The 22,518-nt window shown below is 38.5% G+C and overlaps 1 protein-coding gene across 1 annotated transcript in view; it reads right to left on the bottom strand.

Moving 5' to 3' along the window:
• Wdr41 (WD repeat domain 41) overlaps positions 1-22,518 on the bottom strand; it is a 59,039-nt gene that overhangs the window by 10,905 nt on the left and 25,616 nt on the right. Inside the window, exons 5-11 of the mRNA XM_008855984.3 lie at positions 22,437-22,499; positions 16,844-16,955; positions 13,433-13,495; positions 11,734-11,844; positions 4,957-5,141; positions 1,587-1,708; positions 258-346 (exon numbers count right to left, since the gene is read on the bottom strand). Coding sequence (XP_008854206.1) covers positions 258-346; positions 1,587-1,708; positions 4,957-5,141; positions 11,734-11,844; positions 13,433-13,495; positions 16,844-16,955; positions 22,437-22,499 — 745 coding nt within the window. The remainder of the gene's footprint in view (positions 1-257; positions 347-1,586; positions 1,709-4,956; positions 5,142-11,733; positions 11,845-13,432; positions 13,496-16,843; positions 16,956-22,436; positions 22,500-22,518) is intronic.

Raw genomic sequence — 22,518 nt, 5'->3', positions numbered from 1 at the left:
ATAAATTCCCAGTTGAATTCAATTGCAATGAAGAGACAGTTCTATGCTGGGGCAAAATTAATGTGACTCCTAAATTCTAATTATCATAAGCTTCCTATAAACATCTAATGCCTGTCTGGAGCACACGATCCCTGATCTCTGTGGCTTCCCACACTTACCTTTCTTTTGCCTGTCATGAGGAGAAAGGAAAGGAGAGGAGAGAGAAGGAGGAGGGGAGGGGGAGGGGGAGACAACACTACACGCAGGGCAACACACACCTGTCGGCACAGGTTCTGCCACAAGCTGCTGCTTTTCCCGTAACTCCCAAATGCGTACACTGCCATCTTCTGAGCATGAGATTAACTGCCTGTCAGAACAGAAAGTTAGATAGGCAAAGATAGAGCGCCTGGGAGGCCAAATGCTAACTCTGCAGGAAGAACTCACTGGAGCCCTTAACTGCATTCATTCTCGGCAAGAGCTGTCACAATTTAACATGGCTTTGCAATGCAAACTGAAAGCACTCTCCAGCAAAGGTACACATTACATTATGTGACACTGACTCAAATGCCATAAATTTATCATCTCCATTTTTAAGATCATTCAGAAAACAGTATGAACTACATCTTCAGAACGTCCTAAGCAGCCCCTTCCCTCCTCTTTTACATCTCTTTTCAGGTGCTTCTCATCCAGAATATATCAGGCATAGAACATGCTACTCCCCATTTCATCCCTAGAATTGCAGCAACCAAATCTATTCTCATTTTAGTAACCTTTGTGCTGGTTAGTTTTTGTAAACTTGATACAAACTAGAGTCACCTGGGTATAGAGAACCACAACTGAAGAAGAGCCCAGAGCAGGCAGGCCTGTGTCTATAAAGCATTTTCTTAACTGCTAGTTGATGTTGGAGGGCCCAGGCCACTGTGGTGGTGCCATCCCAATATAGGTAGGCCTAGGCTTTATGAGGAAGGTAGCTGAGCAAGCCAGTAAGCAGCTTTCTTCTGTGGTCTCTACTTCAGCTTCTGCCTCTAGGCTCCTGCCTGGCTTCTCTGAATGATGGACTGTGATCAGGAGTTGTACAGTGAAATAAACCCTTTCCTCCTCAAGTTGTTTTTGGTCATGGTGTTAATCACAGCAATGAAAAGCAAACTAGGGCAGCCTTAGACAAGAAGGTGGCCTACTGCATGATTTTAGCCATAAACAGAACACCACAAAAGATGAGTTTAAAGAAAATATAAGCCAGGTGCAGTGCTACATGCCATTTACTACATAGCGGTGTCCAGGCCAGGAGGCTAATGAGACCCTGTCTCAAAAAAAAAAAAGAAAAAAAAATATATGTATATATATTACATTGTAAGAGCTCTAAGTCTTTTACATGATTAAATAACAATTTTAAATGATCTCTTCTACAGTAAGATTCATTTTAATTCATTTAATCTTGCTCTTGTAAATGTTTTCACAAGAGACAGAACAGAGGGCATTCTCTATTTCCAAAAGAATACCAAGGTCAAGTCACCACAAAGCCAGGTAATTTAACCACTGCAGAAATTACACTTGTGGTCCTAGGAAGCGTGACTTTCATCTATTGCAGAAGAGATGGGAACATGTACCTGTTTGGAAGTTTGGCAATGTGCAGGACATTGGAATCATGTGCTGTTTTCTGGCAGGCAATCACACGCTTCATTTGAAGGTTATACACATATAACCCCCTTCCAACCGCAGCAAATATATTCTGGGAGGAAAGTTCAGAAATTGGCATAAAGCTAGTATTTACTAACTGGTATAATAGAGTTTGTGTGACATCAGAAAGTCATTAACTTCTCTATTTCCAGCCTTCAGTCAAAATTACTGTACTGCCCTCTGAAGTCCAAAAATGTCAAAGCACCAAGGAAAGCTTAGAACATTCAGAAAGTAGGACAGAAGTACAAATACAGAGACGGCTCTACACATTATAGATCTTAGCATTGCTTTCTTCCTCGCTGAAGTAAGACAGCTCCAGGAAGGAGCTATGGCTGGTAACCTGGCCCACACTGCAGAAGCTGCTGCAGTGTAGCCTGGGTTTCCACAGAACACTGTATCCTTGGAAAAATTACTCAGCTTCTTTGCCTGAAAATGTTGGCAAAATTATTTATACTCCACATCTTAAGCAACCAAGAGGCCTGTATAGACATAAAAAAGCATATGATATAGAGGTACTATCATAAGTCATCTGAAGAATTCACAATAACAGTTTTCCATATGTAGTATTAGGAATACCTTTTTACTAAAACAACTTTAATCTTTTCAAAACTTTTTTGCTAATGTTCACATCAACTCAATTTTATGGTATCTTGTTAAAACAGAAAAAAGCATTATTGTCACTTTCCAGATGAGCAGGTCAAAATTTAAGAGCTAAAGGGCTGGCGAGATGGTTCAGTAGGTAAAGGTAACTGCCACCAAGTCTGACAACTTGAATTCCATCCCAAGGACTCACATAGTGGAGAGAACCAACTCCTGCAAGTTGTCCTCTGATCTCTACACAGTGTGCCATGCCGAGAGAGAGAGAGAGAGAGAGAGAGAGAGAGAGAGAGAAATGAATACATTTTTTGAGGATTAAAGTCACACAGGAATCAGACATGGAGTCATATAAGAATCAAGGTCACAGTCCTTCAGCCCCTTCCTATGCTCTTTCCTCAGACCACACCATCTAGCTGCTGATATTATTTTTAAGACAGTCAGCTTCAGATAGCATTAAACTTGTCTTCAGTTTGTCTTACCGAGTGAGTACCTACAGGGACAGATCTTTAAATAAATCCCTATAGATTGCTTCCTCATCTTCAAACAGACACAGGCCATCCAACCTTTCTTAGAGACTATAGACCCAATCAGACCTACACTAGCTGAGCCATAGCATACTCCCAGCCTACCAGAGTTGAAAAGTCGAATGATCAAGCATCACCTTGACTCTCAGGACTGGTACTCTGCACTTGTTAAAGCAGATGGAGAACCAGTGTGACATGTACTAAAGAACAGCTGGCCCAAGTGCTAAAATCCAGAGCTCCATGAATGGCACTCGATAAAACACTCCAGAAACTCATTGTAGAAGGCAGGGAAGTCCATACAGTGTAAATGATTTACCCAAAGTCATGAAGAAAATTCTCCAACTGGAGAACTCTTAGCTTTGGTGGCAGCATTTACTCAGTGGAGACACACTATCAGTCATCCATCATTGATGATTAATGGGAGATAAAAACCTACAGATGGAAAGAATCCCCAGAAAAAAAAAAAAAGAACATTAGGGAAAACTGAGTAATGCTTTACCAGGCAGTCACAGCAATTAATTAGGATCAATAAAAAAATTTAACACTAACAAATCAAAAACAAAATGAAAAAAATTCTAACTACTAATTTTTATAAAAGAAAAGGTAAAAATTTTCAATAAATATTGTATAACTAGACTCTAAGACATCTAGTTTCTTCTGAGACCGTATCACTCCATTTTTTTCAAAATAAAGTTGGAAAACAACAACAACAAAAACCTTTGAATATATATAAAATTTTAAAATTCAACTTGTCATATTTTTTATTTTTAAAGAGTAGTACAAAAGGGGCTTGGGGAGGTGGCCTAGTTAGTACAGTGCTTGCTGGCAAGCAAGAGGACCCAAGTTCAGATCCTGAGCACCCATGTAAAAGCCAGGCAGAGTGGTGTGCATCTGTAACTCTGGGAGTTACAGAGGGCCAACCCAGCAAAATCAATGAGCTCCAGGTCAGTGAGAGATCCTGCCTTAGAAAGAAAGAAGGGCTGGAGAGATGGCTCAGCAGGTAAAAGGGCTGAACCTGTTTGATCCTGAAACATGAGAAGTGACTCCTGAAAGTTGTCTTCTAACTTCCTACAAATGCTGTGGCACATACATACACCTGCACTCATATACACACAGACAAGTAAGTTTTAAAAGATTTTTAAAAGGTTAAAATAAGTAAGATGGAGAGCAATCAAGGAAGACACTCGTTGGCTTCTGGCCTCCACATTCAAATGCATATGTGCACTGCAGCACACACCATACAAGCATGCAGAGAATACACACACACACACACACACACACACACACACACACACATGGCACAAAAATGAGTGGTATGAAGACACAAGTAGGACAGAAAGCACAAAGTGACGGTTTCTTCCACCCCTGTCCTTAAAGGCCATCAACTCTTTTTTTGGGGTGACATTTAGAAAAATAACTCCCCTTAAACACATTTTCTGAGCCACTGAGTCTAAAAGAGACAAGTTTTTGTTTTTGTCTTTTTGTTTTGTTTCAGGTCAGAGCCAAGATTCAGTATAATGTCAGTACTGATCTTTTCCAGCTTCAAAAGCACCAGTGCCACGGTTAAGGCTGGACAGCGGCTACGCTCATCAAATTATCCTACCAGGATGCCAGCAACAGAAAAAAGGAATGTTCCCCAAATTTTTATTTTTACCTCTCTAGGAAATACATCAGAATCTTCTAAAGGAGTCTGCCTCACAGAAGTTCTTAGAACAAATGAAGTATCAACCTCAAATCCCATGGGTTTACTTAATCCAACCCAAATTTTCAATAAGGTGTCTACATTCTTTCTCTTCTAAATCATTTCCTTACCTGCAGATTAGGAACAAAGATTAAAGTGCTTTTTGAATGTAAGATATATGCTCTTTATAAAATACCAGACCATTTTAATGCTTGAAAATACAAGGAATTTTATCTTTTTATTGCATTTTAATGTGTGTGCATGTGTACACATGCACATGCCACAGCACACATGTGGAAGTCAGAGGAAAAACTTGGGAGATTTCCTTCCATCATATGGGTCCTGAGGCCGAAGGCCATGAGACTTGGCAGCAGGCACCTCTACCCACTGGACCATCTCAGCAGCCCCAGAACCATAGCTTTTCATGTCTAACATGAGATTAAATTTTAAAAATTAGATATTGGTTTTATTTTAAAATACCTAATTTTGATTTTTTACCTCTTCATCACATGTGAAATGATTAATAGAAATGTTGCTTTGTTTTTGACAGAGTTTTATTTCTTGCTGAGTGTCCAGCTGTGGAGACGGGTTCCAGAAGCTGCGCTCATAGGCCTGCATGGTCCAGCCTAGGGCATCCCAGATGATCAGCTCTCCAACATGGGAGCCCGTGACAAAACTCCCATCTAGGAGAAATTCACAAACACCTTGTTACTGATCATCTTCTCTGGGACAAATGTGAAAACAGATGGGCTTTCTAATCGTAACTAGACAAGCCAAAAAGAAAGACTAATATGCCAGCAGGAAGACAGAAGCAGGCTCGTTTACCTACTGTAGTATAAACATTATATTTTGTGTCAGTAAAAAAAGTCTCATCTATGATGCCTGGTTAAGTCTTATAGGGAATAAAAATAAAAGACCCTTACCTTAGATGATATGCTAAAATAACTGCCAAGCAGACTGAAATACTAGGTACTTAAAGAATTGAAGGAAATAAACATAAATAATTTTATGAATACAGAGTGATAAAGGGCTCTAAAAGAAGCAGGTTAGGGGAGGAGATCCACGGAAATACCTGCTCAGCAAAAAATAAAGAAAGAAAGAAAGAAGATACACATAAGTGACAAAAAACGGGAAAATTTGCAACTCACATATTAGTTAATTATATGGGCAGAAAATATGTGAAAAGATTTTGAAGTATGTTAACAATCAAAGAAATCTAAAATAATGTATCTTTTGATTTACAACTTGGGAAATTTATAGATTATGATTTAAATTTGTAAAGCTCCTGTTATAAAACTGGAAAATACCCAATTAAAAAAAGCACAGCAAATGAGCATGTGGGAATTGGTGTGTTTACATACTGCTAACGTCATAGTATATTTTGGCACAACTTGGCACAATTCTTTCATAGATTAATTTAGTAATATGGATCAAACCACAAGAAAGTAAACATCTGACCCACCAATTCTACTTCAAGAAATTTATTCTTAGAGAAATGTGTAACAGATGTAAGGCTGCAAACGTAATCTTAAAATTTTGAGCAGGGTGTGGTGGTGGCCACCTTTCATCCCAGCACTCGGGAGGCAGAGGCAGGAAGATCTCTGTGAGAGTGAGGCCAGCCTGGTCTATATTAGTGACCTCCAGGCCAGCTGGGGCTACAGGGGGACCCCGTCTCAAAAAAAAATTGAAAAAAATCTAAATATCTAACTGGGGACTGAATAAGGATATAAGACATTGGTAAAAAGAAATAATAGTTACTGAAAATTAAGTTGCAAAAGTATATTTATATTGATATGGAAATATTTTCATACATACTCTTACAAAACTGTAGACCACGTATACACACATACAAATATACATCCTATGCTCTGAAAAATATACAGAAAGATGTGCAATAGCATTTAGTACTAAAAGATGGGACAATTTTAATTCTTTTTAAAATGTTTCTCATTACTGTCCTATTTCTTAGAATGGCCGTGTAAACACGTATGCTGTTTTTAATATCGTTAAATAAAATTAAATTAAGGACCCAGACAATTCATACATTTTAAATTTAATAGAAAATGTGCAACTTCTATATTAAAAATTATCTTTAAAATCTTTAGAATGTAATTTATTTTTACTCTTACATATTTAGGCTAAATCAGAACAGAACAATGCATTGGACACAGAAACTCAAGTTATAAGTTTGGCTCTAACTGTTATTAGCCAGGTAGTCTCAAGCAAATCATTTAACCTTTCTCTGTCCTAGATGCCTCATGCATTAAATGAGGATGATTATAGAAAACAAATTCAATAATAAATGTCTAGCTATTCTAGCTAGCTAAATGTCAATGTTATCTTTGAAGCTCTGGTATTATTCTGAGTCCTAGTATTATTCTACATTAACAGTATTAAACCCATAGTGACTTGCGATTTAGGAATAAACAATGCATCATTATGATCTAATTATCCCATTTGTCATAAACCAGCAGGACAGAAATCTCTAATAACCAGATGAGCAATCTCTTAGAAATAAAATCACCAGCAATCCTAAATATAAACATTATTTGTCTTGGTCTCAAAGCTTATTAATGGCTACATTTCATAGCTTACTGGCATAACAGAATTTGTTGTGTGAAGAAGTTCACTTCTGATCTCAGGAGAAAAACAACTTTCTAGTTTTAATATTGTGAAAGTTTTAGCTACTTCAGCAATACCAATTTTTCCATTACTCCTCTTCTTAATTTCACTCAAACTACAAAAGACTAGGAGAGGTTCTGGAGTAAAAATATTCCTCTTGACTCCAACTCTGGTCTGCAGTCAACAGGGTTAAACTTTTGAGATCACATAGCTGCTTCTAGGATTTAATCCTCCAGGGCTCTTCTGTATAAATATACAGTATCAATGATTTCTTGGATCTTTTTAATAAAAACAAATTCATCCAATTTTATGTCTTACAGGGCTTATACTGAGTTCAATAATATATGGCTGTATTAATTCAACTGTGAACCTAGAAACTTGCACCCACTGTGAAAGAGATGAACTCTTGCTCTGGAGTGTGTTACTGAATATGTTAAAGCTGCAGTGAAATGCTTCTTCTAACCATGTAGTTATTAAAAATTTTTTAAAAAAACAATGATTAAAAAACAATACCGGCATTTACCTGAGTCAATGCATTAGTTATCACTGTGTAAATTATGTACGTTCCTAAACAGGTCATTCAAAATGTTTGACACCAAACAACATCAATGATGTACTACAGGTAGATGTATTTTCTTCCTGTAAGCCACTAAGGAAAATCTTGCCTGGCATTTGTCTGCCCATAGCTCACAGGCACCAACACTATGCTGCCAGCACAAAGCAAGAACAGCAACAAATAAAAAAGTACATGGAGATTTTTGCCAGAAGAGATTAGGAAAGTGAATTTATGTATATTGGCAAACTTGCCTGGGCATTCAAATCTCTTGAGCAAATCTGATATATAGTAAGCCTATTTTGAGAAGTCCAACAATTCACTAGGGCCACCTCAACAAAATGCACTAGTTTTTAAAAAATATTTTATTAGCATTGGTTTCTTTGAGTATACTGAAAGACTTTGGATAGGTTGAGAGTCTGGAAAGGGAATGAATGGCAAATTCACATTATAAGAACAATGACAAATTTCACATTATTATTGAAGCCTCACAGAACAGTTTTGTCAGTAAACAATATTCAAAAATTATAGTAGACAAAGAATTTTGAACTTATATTCCAAGATATAAGTATATATTTTTAGTTTGAGAATTATATTTATCTTAGTTATAACAAATAACTAATTATAATTAGTTTAGTTATTACAGTACTTTTTTTTTTTTAAACTTCCCAGACTGTGATTTTTATCTCTAGAAGTTCAATTAGGGGATAGGTGAAGGTATATTGGGACTATAAAAAAAAAGTAGTAAAAAATAATGGTAAACCTTTTGGTGCCTGGTAATGGGAGAGATCCAACATCAAGGCCTGGATATGCAGGACCATGTGTGGAGTGAGGACCACAGCTGGGCCTCAGAGGAGGTAGGAGGCCCTTTCCAAAGAATTGGTCCTCCCAAACCAGAATCTGCAAATAGCACAGGCCTCCCCTGTCCCCAGCATAAGAGGCAAAGCCTCTGCCATGTACAACCTGGAACCTCAGGGGATGGGGCTGTGCGGGAATGTAGTCAGAGAAGACTGAAACTGCTGCCCAACAATCAGGAAGTCCTCCATGCTCTACTCTGCTCCACCACCTACAGCCAAAGGAATGTGGAACCATGGCACACGGTAGGGACCCAAAGCTTCAGGCTCATGTGAGGGGATAACAGTTCCAGCTCACAAGAGGGGGCCATAGCTCCAGGTTAACTTGAGGGGACCACAGCTCCAGCTTAAAGGAGGGAACCACAACTCCAGCTAATGGGAGGGGATCACAGATCCAATTCACAGGAGGGGACCACAACTCCAGGTTCACTGGAGGGAGCTACAGCTCCAGGTTCAGGGGAGAGGGATCTCAGCTCCAGCTCACAGGAGGGGACCAAATCTCTGGCTCATGGGAAGGGACTTACAGCTCCAGGTCACAAGAGGGAATCACAGCTCCAGGTTCCAGGGGGGTGTGGGGGAACATACCTCAGCTCCAGCTCACAGGAGGGGACCAAATCTCTGGTTCATGGGACTAGACAGCAGCTCCAGCTTACAGAAGGGGACCACACCTGCAGCTCACAGGAGGATACCATAGCTCTGGGTTCACAGGAGGGGACCACAGCTCTAGCTCACAGGAAGGGACCATAGCTCCAGATTCATAGTAGGAAACTGCAGTTCCAGCTCATAGAAGCACCCCCCCACACACTCCCCTGCGCCTTCAGGTTCCTGCAGGGGTCCTCAGGTACAGGTTCACAGAATGGGATCACATCTCTATAGGTTTAGAGTTGGCAATAATAGTCCCAGGCTCACAGTGAGAATTACAGCTCTAGTTCATGGGAGACAGGCACAGCTCTAGCTCACAAGAAGGGAATGTAGCTCCAGGTTCACGGGAGACAACCAGAATTGCAGGCTGATGAGAGGGAACCACAGCTCCAGGCTCATGAGAGACAACCATAGTTCCAGGTTTACAGGACAGGAACACAGCTCCAGGTTCACAGGAAGGGACCCCAGCTTCAGGTTCATGGAAGAGGAACACAATTACAGGCTCACAGGAGGGATCACTATTTCAATTATGCTGATTCTTATTATTTTCCTGTCTCTATTGTTCTGTCCACATGATTATACTTGTGTTTAAAACAGTGTTTTGGCTTCTGTGTAGCAGACAAAGGCAACAGTTATATGCTGGCTTGAACTTCTCCTTTGAGGGACAGTGACACTGGAGAAAACCACCTTTGGCTTTTGCTCAAGGAGACAGATGGATCATATGTTTTATTGTTGCTGTTTTTCATCTTCAAGATTCTGGTTGGCTTTTTTTGGTAACTACAGCCTTTACATCTTCTTTTCCGACCAGGGCCAGTGATGAGACATCTTACCCAGAGTCATGTTTTGCTGAGAGCAACCACCACCATTGCCATCTTGGCTCTTCAGCAATTTTCTTTCTTATTTGGTAAGTCCTTTCTTGCCTGGACCCAGCTTTTCACCTAGATGATGATGATGGCCAGCAACCATGGGTGCATAGTGCAGTGGCCATTCACAGGTCCAGTGCCTGGCAAGGGAGGTGTACCAAAGCATGGCATGGTGGAGTGATCACAACCACCTCCTGGTTGCACCTGTTGCCAGACCCCAGTGCCCCAAGTGTCTGCCACTGGGGTATACGTGCCACCTGTTCCAAAATGCACTTTTTTTTAATTGCATGTATGGAGGCAGGTACAGCTCAGTGGTACACACCTGCCTAGAATGTGCTGGATTCAAAGCCCATCAAAAAATAAAATAAAAATTACAAAGCTGTAAGAAAACTATGTACCGCACAGCAAAAGATGGACCATGAAGTTAAGGCTAACTCAGGAATAATCTGTCATCTTCATATAAGGATCTATGTTGTTCCTCGTCTTCACTACTAAGACAAGACATCCAAGTAGACATGGCCAGCTTAATGGGCTAGAGAACTGTCATGCTTTTCTTAGCAGCTCCAGAAACCTGTGCTCATGGTTCAGGGTTACCAAGGAGGCTCAAAGGGTCTCCCGTATACGAACCTGCTTTTTGAGCTACCATTCATGGATAGAGAAAAAGAACCTCTAGAGAGAAAGTGGTACCCCCAACCACTGCTACTTCTACCAGCACAGACAATCTGACCTTTGGTGAGACACGCAATTGTTAAAAGATGGTGGCTATTGAAGGGGGAATTCTGAAGCTGTGAGGGATGTTCCCACTGATACATCTGAAAATGGGACCAAATGGCAGACAAAGATGCAAAGCAAGTCCACACTTGGTGCTCTCTGTATCCACTTTCCCCCTTGTCTCATGTTTGTACAAAATATTTCTCAAAAGATCCAGCCCAGGCTCAGGTGTCCAGGGTACTGTCCAGTCCTTTATTGCATCATGCTGAAAGCAGTCTTATAGGACTGCTTACAATCTCTACCAGAACTATTCACCCGACTCACATAGATCACCCAGTAGAGCTCTGGTGATGGAAGCTGTCACTTATTTGCAAATGAACCAGCTAAATGCCAAGATCTAGTCTATGATCCTATCCTACTGTCTGATGTCAGACTCGGCACATTGGTACTCACCAAAATCATGGATGGAGCCAAATAGGCCATCAAGGAAGTCAATACCCATAATCATGAAGAAGGTCAGAGGACCCATTTTCTTCAGACCTTTGCTTTTCTCTAGGAGTTTTCAAGCATAATTATAATAGATTTAAATGTTAAATCATTCTGCTTTAAATGTGTAGCTTGCTATGTGATATTGTACTATATGGTCAGCAAGACAAAAGGGTGTAACTACTTTCAATATTCTTTACAAAAGAGGATCTGGCCAGAACTGTTTGCCTAGAATGGTGGAGTGCTATAGCATCAGAATTCGTTACTTGTGATGACCATTCCAGAGCTACCAAAGTGCCTCGGAGAGTCACGTTCTCCTCTATCACCCATGCCTAAGTCTTAGATCTGCCAAACTCTTGAGTCTTGCTCAGCTCTACTGACTCAAAGCATGGAGTAAAGGATAATGACAATCTCTACTAATCTCAACTATTATTTCAATGACAGTAATTCTAGAATCCTGGAAGAAAACAAAACAGAAATTCAGAATAGGTTGTGCTAACTAGTATAAAACTATACATAGCATAATTGTACACAATGCACTTACCATTGACATTGACCAATGACAGAATATTATCCTGATGATCCAGAAGGCGTTTAACTTCATTGATATCCCAGTCCAACAATCCTTCTGTGGGTGTGACTAACCTGAAAATTACTAAAGGAAAAAAAAAGTTATTTTATTAAATGTTCAAAGAAAATAAAATACTTTTCTACTCAAAAAGCATTTCATAAAGTGAAAAACATTGGAAAACCCGTTTCCAAAGAGCCTTATTCATACTAACTTAAACCATTTCTCTCAAATGCTTGAGATGTTTAAAATCATATTCTCAAATCCTAAGTCAGGGCTTCCTTCATCTTTCTTCCTTTATCGACTTCCAAAACCCACTACCAGACATTGAAGTCCCCACTTTCTCCTGCGCTTCAATCAACGCCAGGTATACCACCCCATTTCCTGCCTTATCCAGTGCCTGGCCCACAGCCCTGGCTCATTTCCACCATCAGCTTTCTCTACTCAGGCTTCCAGGCCAGTAAGCACTGCTACAAAACAAGCTCTAAATTCAGGTTTAGCTTTCAATCAAGTGAAGACTGCAGGAGCTGCTAAAAATGATCAGCCAAACAAGCAAAAACAACTGTTTTCGATATTTAAGCATATACCATCAAATTACAAATTCTCTAAGAATGTAGCTTTTAATTTTTGTATGCCATATAGGTTTGTTTTTACTATAGATGTCGAATGTGTTGCATGACTTATTATCTGACTTCAACAAATACAGCTTTATTTAAGCTATATAAATCCTAACGTTAATCAACACATAAAACCTAAAATCAAATCAACTGAAGTGGTTCTATCAACCAACATTTACTAAACACCTGCTATGTTCTAGGAGCTATAGTTATCAGACATGAGTAAGGCCCAGTGACTGTGCCCAAATGCTCACAGCCCACAGTGCACATGAGACTCATCCACAGACTTACCATAGCGAAGCGCCATCATAAGCGATGAAGCAAGTGCTGTGGATACTCCAAAATAAGCATGCCTACTATGCAAGAAGTGGAAAGGCCTCATATCCTTTTTAAGGAGTGGTAATTACCCAAATCTCTCTTTTTCATAGCGAAGCGCCATCATAAGCGATGAAGCAAGTGCTGTGGATACTCCAAATAAGCATGCCTACTATGCAAGAAGTGGAAAGGCCTCCTATCCTTTTTAAGGAGTGGTAATTACCCAAATCTCTCTTTTCCTCAAATTCCCCTCTGGAAAACAGGTCATGACACATTTCTTTCTGTATCTCTGACAATATTTTGCCGACTATCAAATCACTAGCAAGGTTATTCAATTCTGATGGCCATTCACATTCAAACTGGGGTTATCAAGGCTCTCAATACCAAGGAGAACTCCTGACATCTATCAACATTAGTGAAAATACTTCTTTATGTGGAATACTGTCAAACAAGCTATAGAGTTTGAGTTTTTATAATAAGAACTACATTGTTTACTCAAATTAATGAGACAATAGTGTGATATATTGATAGAAAAAATAAATCTGACCTAGCATCTTCAAAATACTTCCCTCTATCATTTTCAATGACCCCAAGAGGCCAAGTTGGGGCAAGGGCTGTCATTCCTGAAATAAAACTACTTTTGTTTTTCTAGCACATACACAGTAGTATATGTCTACTCATGTATCTATGTAGACAGGTATATGTATCTATACATACACACATAAAGAAAAATATATACTCACTCAGTTCTCTGCCAACTGCTGCTGCAATACAGTTCCTAGGGATTTCAGCCAAAGCACTGATTCCTTCAGAAAAATATAAAACAAGGCAATTCATTTTTTTCTCACACTTTCTTTTGGGTTACATCAAAAACAAAAATGTTCTCAATTTTATGACAGTCATTTCCCATAACACATGTGAAACCTGCTACATACACATTTCCTTTCTTGTTTACATGTGAAAATGAATTCTAAGTAAGTTTCTGATACCTCTGGAAGACATTTTAATATACAAATTGGCTCTCTGAACATTTTCCCTCTCTTGGTCTCATGGAATATTCAGTCATGCCCACATATTTACCAAGGAACCTTATGATAATCACCGCCAGCTGTCATAAGATCACTAATTCAAATGAGATGTAAAATGGGAGTTTTCAATGTAAACTTAAGAAGACTAAGCATGCTCACTGGCACTAAATGAGCTAATGTAATACTGTAAAATACTTACTTGGCCTTCACCTTGTTTCCTGACATACAACTCTTAAAATCCTCTGAATCTCCAAAGATGGAATATCTTTCTCCATGCTAATGAGATGGCCAATGTCTGGCCAGCCCGTGGTAGTTTCTAGATGGAGGCTGGTCATCAGAAAGACCAAGGCAGTATTAAAGAACTGGGACTTTCAGCCTCACCCCTCAACCTCCAAGAATAGAGGGGCTGATAGTGAAGCTAGTCACTAGTGACAAATGGTTTAATTAACCATACCTATGTAATGAAGCCTCCCAAAAAAACTGAGACAAGGTTAAGGCAGATTCCATAAGGCTGAACACAGGAAGGTTCCTGGAGGGTGGCACTTAGGGAAGGTATGGAGGCTCTGTGACCCTTCTGCCTACCTTGCTCTATGTAGCTCTTCTCCTGTATCATGTAGTATAACTTATAGTAAGCTTAAATGTTTCCCTTAGTTCTATGAGCCACTCTTGCAAATTAATAAATTAATTGAACCCTGATTTATAGACAGGGGTCAAAATCTCAATTAAAACAAATAGGCCCATAAACAGCATGAATGTGGTAGGGGCTACCTTGGGAACTGAGCTCTGAGATTGTGAAATCTGATACTATATCCAGGTCGACAGTGTAAGAACTGAATAGGATTGGAGAACACCCTGTTGCTTATCTGCTACTGCAACACTGTATATCAACACTTCATTTAAGATGATGACCCCCAGTTATCTGCTACTGCAACACTGTATATCTGTATACTTATGCAACTGTATACTTATGCAACACACTTACTCAAGTGTGTTGAGAAAGAGGCTAGGAAGAAGTGGGTTTGTGCTAGGAGAAAAGTGAGTCTGTGTTTCCCTATCAATATCAATAGTGTTTCCAGCTAGGAAAGTGGCTTTTAAATAGCATGTTCATGGTCAATTAGCACATCTATAGAATTAGTTATGTTACTGCAATGATTAGACTTTACATTCCACCATGTTTCATTTACTTAAGTACAGACTTTTAGTGTTTGGAGTTCTGTGGTTATTCTTGTTTTTTAAAAAAAGACAAGTCTTGGCCGGGCGTGGTGGTACATGTCTTTAATCCCAGCACTCAGGAGGCAGAGGCAGGCGGATCTCTGTGAATTTGAGGCCAGCCTGGTCTACATAGCGAGTTCTAGGTCAGCTGGGGCTACACGGTGATCCTGTCTCAAAAAAGACCAAAAAAAAAAAAAAAAAAGACAAGTCTATCCAGGCTGGCCTACAGAACTCCTGGACACAAGTGCTCATCCTGTGTTAGCCTTCTGAGCAGCTGGGATTACTGCACCTATCACTGCACTCAGCCTTAAGCACTCAGTGCTAAACACTTTTTCATAACTCAATCATAAAATGTTTTTAGACTAACCATAACTTCAAGTATTAAAAGAGCTGAAATACAGGGCTGGAGAGATGGCTCAGTGGTTAAGAACACTGGTTGTTCTTGCAGAAGACCCAGGTTCGAATCCCAGCACCCACATGGCAGCTAACAACTGTCCATAACTCCAGTCCCAGGGGATCCAACAGCCTCTTCTGACCTCCACGGGTACTGCACGACATGCGTGCACTTACCTACATGCAGGCAATACATGCATACACATAAAATAAAAATAATTTTTTAAAAGTTTTTTTAAAAAGAGCTGAAATAGAATATGTTAGCAAGAAATTAAATGTTCCACTTTGATATATGTTATAAATGTAACTTATAATATATGCACAAATTAGGGGAAGTCCCACTCATGTTTATCCTTCCCACTTGTCAAAGACTTGCAACCCCACTGCTGTTTCAAGAGCATGTCTGCCCTAATTTCTTATCCATAGGGGCTTACTTTACAAGTATATGCTCTATCTTTCCATGGAGAAGATGGAGGAAAAGTGTATAAAGGTAGAAAAGAAGAAGTGGACGAGGCAGAATTTTTGTTTGTCTGGCTTTTGAAATGAGGTCTCACTATGTAGCCCAGGCTGGCCTTGTGGAAATCTTCCTGCTTCAAGAAGAGTCTTAAATACAGAAAACATATTATTTTAAAATGTTCATTAAGAGACCAGTGAGATAGTTCAGTGGGTTAAGACACCTGCTGCCAAGCCCGAGGACCTGAGTTTGATCCCTGAGATTCACATAGTAGAAGAAGAGAACAGACTCCTGCAAGTTGTCCTCTGACCTCCATGTATATATCATGGCATACACACACACGTACACACACACACACACACACACACACACACACACACACACAAACAGATAAAACTAAAAAATAAGTTCATTAAATGATCTTGATCCTGTTATGTCACACTTGGGGATATACTGAAAGGAATTAAAGTTAGCATACAGTAGAGATACCTGAATACACCCACGGTCACTGTGGCACTATTCAAAGGAGTGAGGCTATGGAATTAGCCTATGTGTTTATCAATGGATGTATGGGTAAAGAAAGTATGATACACAAACACACACACACGGTGGCATATAATTAGCTATAAAGAACAAAATAATATTTCAGAAAAATAGATTAAACTGGGGATCATCATCTTAAACGAAATAAGCCAGATTCAGGGAAATAAATACTACATGTTTTCTCTCATATGTGGAATCTACACTTTTTTAAGGTCTGAAAACAGAAGAACTTTTGGAGTGGAGACAGGCTAGTACAAAGGATGACAAGAAGGGAGGGCGAATACGATGAAAATGTCATAATGAAACCCGTTATTTGGTACAAATAAAATACATGCTAATAAAAATTATCATGAAATAACTTGTCAAGTGAAAATACTAATTAACTACAGCTACCTATAATCTTCAGAACTGAAAAAAGAATCCCTACATGAACCTTTATATTCATTAAAATTACTCTGAAGATTCAAATGTGCCTTTAACAGTCTATCAATCATGGCTTACAATTACCTTGATTTGCTTTTTACCTGTATCAGAAAGGTGGTTTGTCTTACATAGTAGATCTAATTTTCGGCTCCACACACCTAAGTCATTACCACCGGAGAGCCAAACGTCTAGTCTCTGAAGAACAGTTAAGCACTGCAAAATTGATTTGAAATGTGTATCAGTTTAGAAATTCAAGTATTCATTCTTTGGTGGTTTTAAACTGTCCCCAAGCTCTTTGAAGTCCCTCACTTCAATAGGTAGAACTTATTTTAATTCTCTTTGATTATAGGCTCTACTAAGTGACAAGTGTCTCATAAACAGAATATGGCAGAAGAGATGGCACATAATTTATAAGACCTAAGTCACCAACAGCACTGAGTTTTTCCTTGTTCTCTCTTGGATCTCTGCCCCAAGGTGACACTAAAGTAGTCATAAGGGAAAAGGTCCACACAGCAAAGAGCTGAGACCTCCAAACAATACCAGCACTAATATATCAACCACAGTGGGCCTCTGAGTAGGAGATTCTCAACCCAGACAAGCCTGCTAGGGAGAGACATTCATGAGATTGAGCCAGAACCCTCAGCCAAGATGCTCTGTATTCCTAACCACAAACAGTAGGAGATGTTTATTAATGCTTTATGCCACTAATTCTCAGATAACTTGTAAATCACTGATAACTTCCTCACAATGCTTACATGTCTTTTTTTAATAAAAAGGAAAATATGGTCTTAGTTCTTATGTTTTGAAGTTTCTCCTAACTCTCAATTCTGTTTGGTAGACTTGAGAGTGTTTCAAGGATGGAGCAATCCTTTACCCCTCAAAGGTACCTTAGGGGCTCTTTCTTTAGTAGTCATATCCTTGCCCACTCACTGAGTATAAGAACAAGGGCAAGAGCAAGACTGAATTTAAAAGGAGGTCTGGTGGTCTTTTCTTGGCTGTAGGTGAAGCTGCTTTTAAAGGAAAGTAAAGAAAGCTTGGCATAGTGGCACACGCCTTTATTCCTAGCACTTGGGAGGCAGAGGCAGGAGGATCTGTGAGTTTGAGGAAAGCTTGGACTACATAGTCAGACCATTTCTCAAAAACAAAACAAAACTATACATATATATATATATATATGGAAGAAAATGTTGAAAATAACAATTTCAAATAATGTCTGAGATTTTACAGCAGTGTTTTATTGTCAAATAATATTCCACTATATGGAAAAGCACATTTTGTTTATCCATTCATCGCCTGACAGGCACCTAGGTTGTTTCTGCTTTTTTAGCTAGTATGAATATTAGTGCTCTGAGCATTCATTGTACACATATGTGTAGGCATGTTTTCATTTTTCTTAGACTATAGATAAGTGGATTGTAGGGTCAAATAATTCTGCTTAACATTTTGATGAAGTGTCAAATTTTTCCCAAGTCACTATACTACTTTACAATTCTACCATCAATGTACAAACTGTATAAACTATAGTATGTTTTTTTTCCATGTATTTATCAACATTCAAGACTTTCCTTTTAGATATTGGCCACTCTAGCACATATGAAATGGTCTCATTGTGGTTCTGACTTGCATTTCTCAAATAATGAAGAAATTTTTCATGTGTTTATTGGTCATTTATGTATCTTTTTAGAGAAATTTCTTTCAAACCATTTTAATTGGGCTATTTTTTATTAAGAGTTTTTTGCACATTCTAGATACATACTAGAGAGACAATTTACATGCATTTTCTCCCATTCTTTGGATTATATTTTCACTTTGTCAATGGTGTCCTTTGAAGAAAAAGTTTTCATTTAATTAGGTCCAATATACCTTTTTATTTTTAACCAATGAAATCTACTTCATTTTATATGTGCATATCCAGTTAATTCTGCTTTTTCCCCTTCAGATAGGATCTCTCTGTTTCCCAGGCTGGTCTTGAACTTGTCATCTCAAGTGATCCTACCTCAGCCTCCCATGGCAGGCAATCCAGACATGCACTACCACACCTGGCCCAGTATCACTTTTTTGAGGGACTATTTTTATTTCCACTGAAAGGTGTTGGCAATCTTATAAATTAATTGCCCATATATGTGAAGCTTTATTTTTAGACTCTCACTCCTATCCTGTTGATCTATACATCTGTACCATTATGCCAACATTACACTGTCTTGATTACTGTGCCTTTGGGGAAGTTTTGAAATTAGGAAATGTGAGTCTTGCAACTTTGTTTTCTGGAATTGTTTTGGCTATTCTGGGTCCTTTACACTTACATATCAATTTTTGGATTAGCTTGTCCTTTCAAACAAAACTGTATTAAGTTTAATGATAGCGATTATATTCAATTTGTGGTGTCAAAAGTCTTAAAATTAAATATGATCCATGAACATAGGATAAATTTTCAATTTATTTACATATTCTTTAACTTCTTTCAATGGTGTTCTGAAGATTTTAACACATAAATCTCTGCTTCTTTAAATTTATTTCTAAATATTTTATTCTTTTTAGATATTACTAAGAATGCAACTTTCTTAATTTGATTTTAGGGGTGTGTATTGATACTATAAATACAATTCATTTTTATATGTTGATCATATATCCTGATTCCTCACTAAATTATTAGCCTTAATAGTTTTGTGTGGATTTAGGATTTTCTATATACAATATCATGTCACTTGTAAATACAGTTTTCTTTTCCAAGGCAGATATCATTTAGTCTTTTTTTCGTATTGTCTGGCTTTCTTGTGCAGAGCCTTTAGTGCAGTTAATATCTTGTTCTGAGAGCAGATATCCTGATTTTACTCCTGATCTTACAGAAAAAGTATTCAGTCTGGTGCTCTTAATATGTCAGCTGTTGGGTTTTCATAAGTGGCCTTTACTGGGTCATCTACAAATATAAAGTGTTTTATGATGAGAGTACTAGAATTTGTTCAGTGCTTTCTCTGCTTGTGGTTATAGTCCTATGTGCTTCCCGTGGTGTCCTTCATTGACTGACTTTCAGATATTCAGCTGAACTACATTCCTGGGATAAATCTCCCTTGGTCGTGGTGCATAATCCTTTATATGTTGCTGGATTTAATCTGCTAATATTTTATTGAAACTAACATAGCATTTTTAATACTAACATATTATCCCGAACATTTTCCAAATGCTTTTTAGATTCTTCTGAAAAATCATCTTTAATGTGTATATGAATCAAAATTTGTTTTTCTGTAAGACATTTAGATATTTCCATTACCTGATTACAAAAATACATTTTTAGGTTCATAAATCTTTGTGCAAGTTTCTGATTCCTTCCTTTAAAGAGCTCCCTTGAAGTAGAGTTACTGTCAATGCACATAATTACTTTTTAGATTCATTCATAACATCAAACTGCCTTCCAAGAAAACCATATCAGTTTATCTCTCAAACAAGGAATTAAAAAAAAATACCAATTTTACTATCACCCTGCTGACTTTAACCCTGATTTTAAGTTTGTTAGATCAAGACCAGGCAGCGTGGTGGTGCACACCTTTAATCCCAGCACTTGGGAGGCAGAGGCAGGCATATCTCCATGAGTTTGAGGCCAGCCTGGTCTACATAGCAAGTTCCAGGCCAGCTGGGGCTACAGGGAGACCCTGTCTCAAAAAGAATCCTCCCCCAAAAAACTTTATTAGATCAAAAAAACAAAGTATATATTATAGATATGAACTGCTCTTATAAATTACATATTTAAGAACTGAACTAATGTGAACAGATGCTATTTTTATTTATTGTTTTTATTTTATGTGTATGAGTGTATTGCCTACATGGGTGTAAGTGTACCCATGTCGTGCAATGCCTGTGTAGGTCAAAAGAGGGTGTTGGATCCTTGGAACTAGAGTTACAGTTGTTAACCTCCATGTAGGTGCTGGGAATTAAAACTGGGTCCTCTGAAGGAGCAGTCAGTGCTCTTAACCACTGAACCATTTCTCCAACCCCAGATGCTGTTTTTAAATTCAATGTGAAACAAATATTACAGCAGGACCATGCAAACCAAAAACCTCTTAAAAATATTTTTACCACACAGGCATAAGATATATTTTAATTGAAAAGTTCCCCTAAATAGTTCAAGAAACAGATCCTCCAAAGGAATTACCAAGATACACTATTTTACTTCTCTGTTCTTTCACTCATGTATTTTCATTTGAAACCTAATGACCCTGGTTTTTCAGAAAGAAATATTTTTAAAAGGATGTAAAAGTAGTACTTTTCAGTTCATATAAAATACAGAGATTTTGATCAAGTCAATGCTTTAGTGACTTCTTCAAAAACTCCACTGTTGGGTTGGCGAGATTGCTCAGAGGTTAAGAGCATTGGCTGTTCTTGCAGAACACCCAGGTACAAATCCTAGTACCCACATGGTGGCTAACAACCGTCTGTAACTCCAGTTCCAAGGATCCAACGCCCTTTTCTGGCCTCCACAGGCACTGCTTATATACATAGAAGCATTAACACTCATACATATAAAAATAAAAATAAAAGAAATTTTTTAACTCCACTGTCAAATTAGATATGAACATGACACTTCCACAGGAACTTTAGTAAACTGGGATTTATAACAGCACAGTGCCATGAGGTAACTACCTTTTGATGATGAACTATCATGACTTCTGGTACACAGTAATTCTCTTCACATGAAGAAAGGAAGAGGAAGAGGAAGAAGAGAAGGGGGAGGAGGGGGAAGAAGAGGAAGAGGAGGAAGAAGAGGAGAAGGAGGAGGAGGAGGGGGAGGAGGGGGAGGAGGAGAAAAAGGAAAGCAGCTCCAATAAGAAGACCAGTTAGTCTTTAAAGCAAATTACCAAACTTTCATTTTACTAGTGTCTTTTCCCAAAAATGACATGTCTTCATGGCCTTAAAGATGGCAGAGGCCAGGGGCCAAGTAATTCCATATTTTTAGGTCATGGTATGAAAACAGAACACGTATTGCTATAATCATTCTGAAAGTTATTATCCCTTCCTGCAACTGCTGACTAAAAAATTACCAAGTCCTAACTTTTCTTTATCTTGCTATACCAAGAGGCCCTTTTCTCATTCCAACTAAAGCATTCTAACACTGAAAAACATATTATCCAAGCCTGGAGAGATGGCTCAGCAGTTAAGAGCCCTGGCTGCTCTTCCAAAGGACCTGGGTTCAGTTCCCAGCACCCACATGGCAGTTAGCACCCATCCTTAACTCCAGTTCCAGGGAATCCTTCACCCTCTTCTGAACTTCATGGGCACTGCATGTGTGTAGTACACTTACATACATGCAGGCAAAACACACACACATAAAATAAAAATAAATAAAATTTAAATGTTTATTATCCCCCAAAATCTCATCTTAAAAAAGTACACAGTGCATGTGTACATGCACTGAAGACTCCCAGGATGGCCATGCACAATAGGGTCAGGGTTAGCTGACTGAAGGATCATTTTTAAGCTTTTGACACTATTCCCTATTATATTAGATTTTTATTATATTTTTTATATAGCCATGAAAATGGCTATAGGTGTGTATAAATGAAATAATTTTTAAAGCCCAGAGAAGTAATTCCATCAAATTTCTAAACCATTTTGTTGAGGAAAATTTTTGATTTTTTTTTTTAATTTGAAAAAAATAGCAAAGAGATTACCATAAAAACCCATATTTGCTTAGGAGTTTACCTTTACAGTAGACTGGAAGCTTGATACTCTCTTAATTTGTCTGCCAGTATCACAATCCCAAACTTACATTCATGTTAAGAAA

This window comes from Nannospalax galili, unplaced genomic scaffold (assembly GCF_000622305.1).
Source record: "Nannospalax galili isolate Female #2095 unplaced genomic scaffold, S.galili_v1.0 scaffold907, whole genome shotgun sequence".
NCBI classification, from domain to species: domain Eukaryota; kingdom Metazoa; phylum Chordata; class Mammalia; order Rodentia; family Spalacidae; genus Nannospalax; species Nannospalax galili.
The sequence above is the reverse complement of the archived record's forward strand: the minus strand, read 5'-3'. Positions and strand labels throughout refer to the sequence as shown.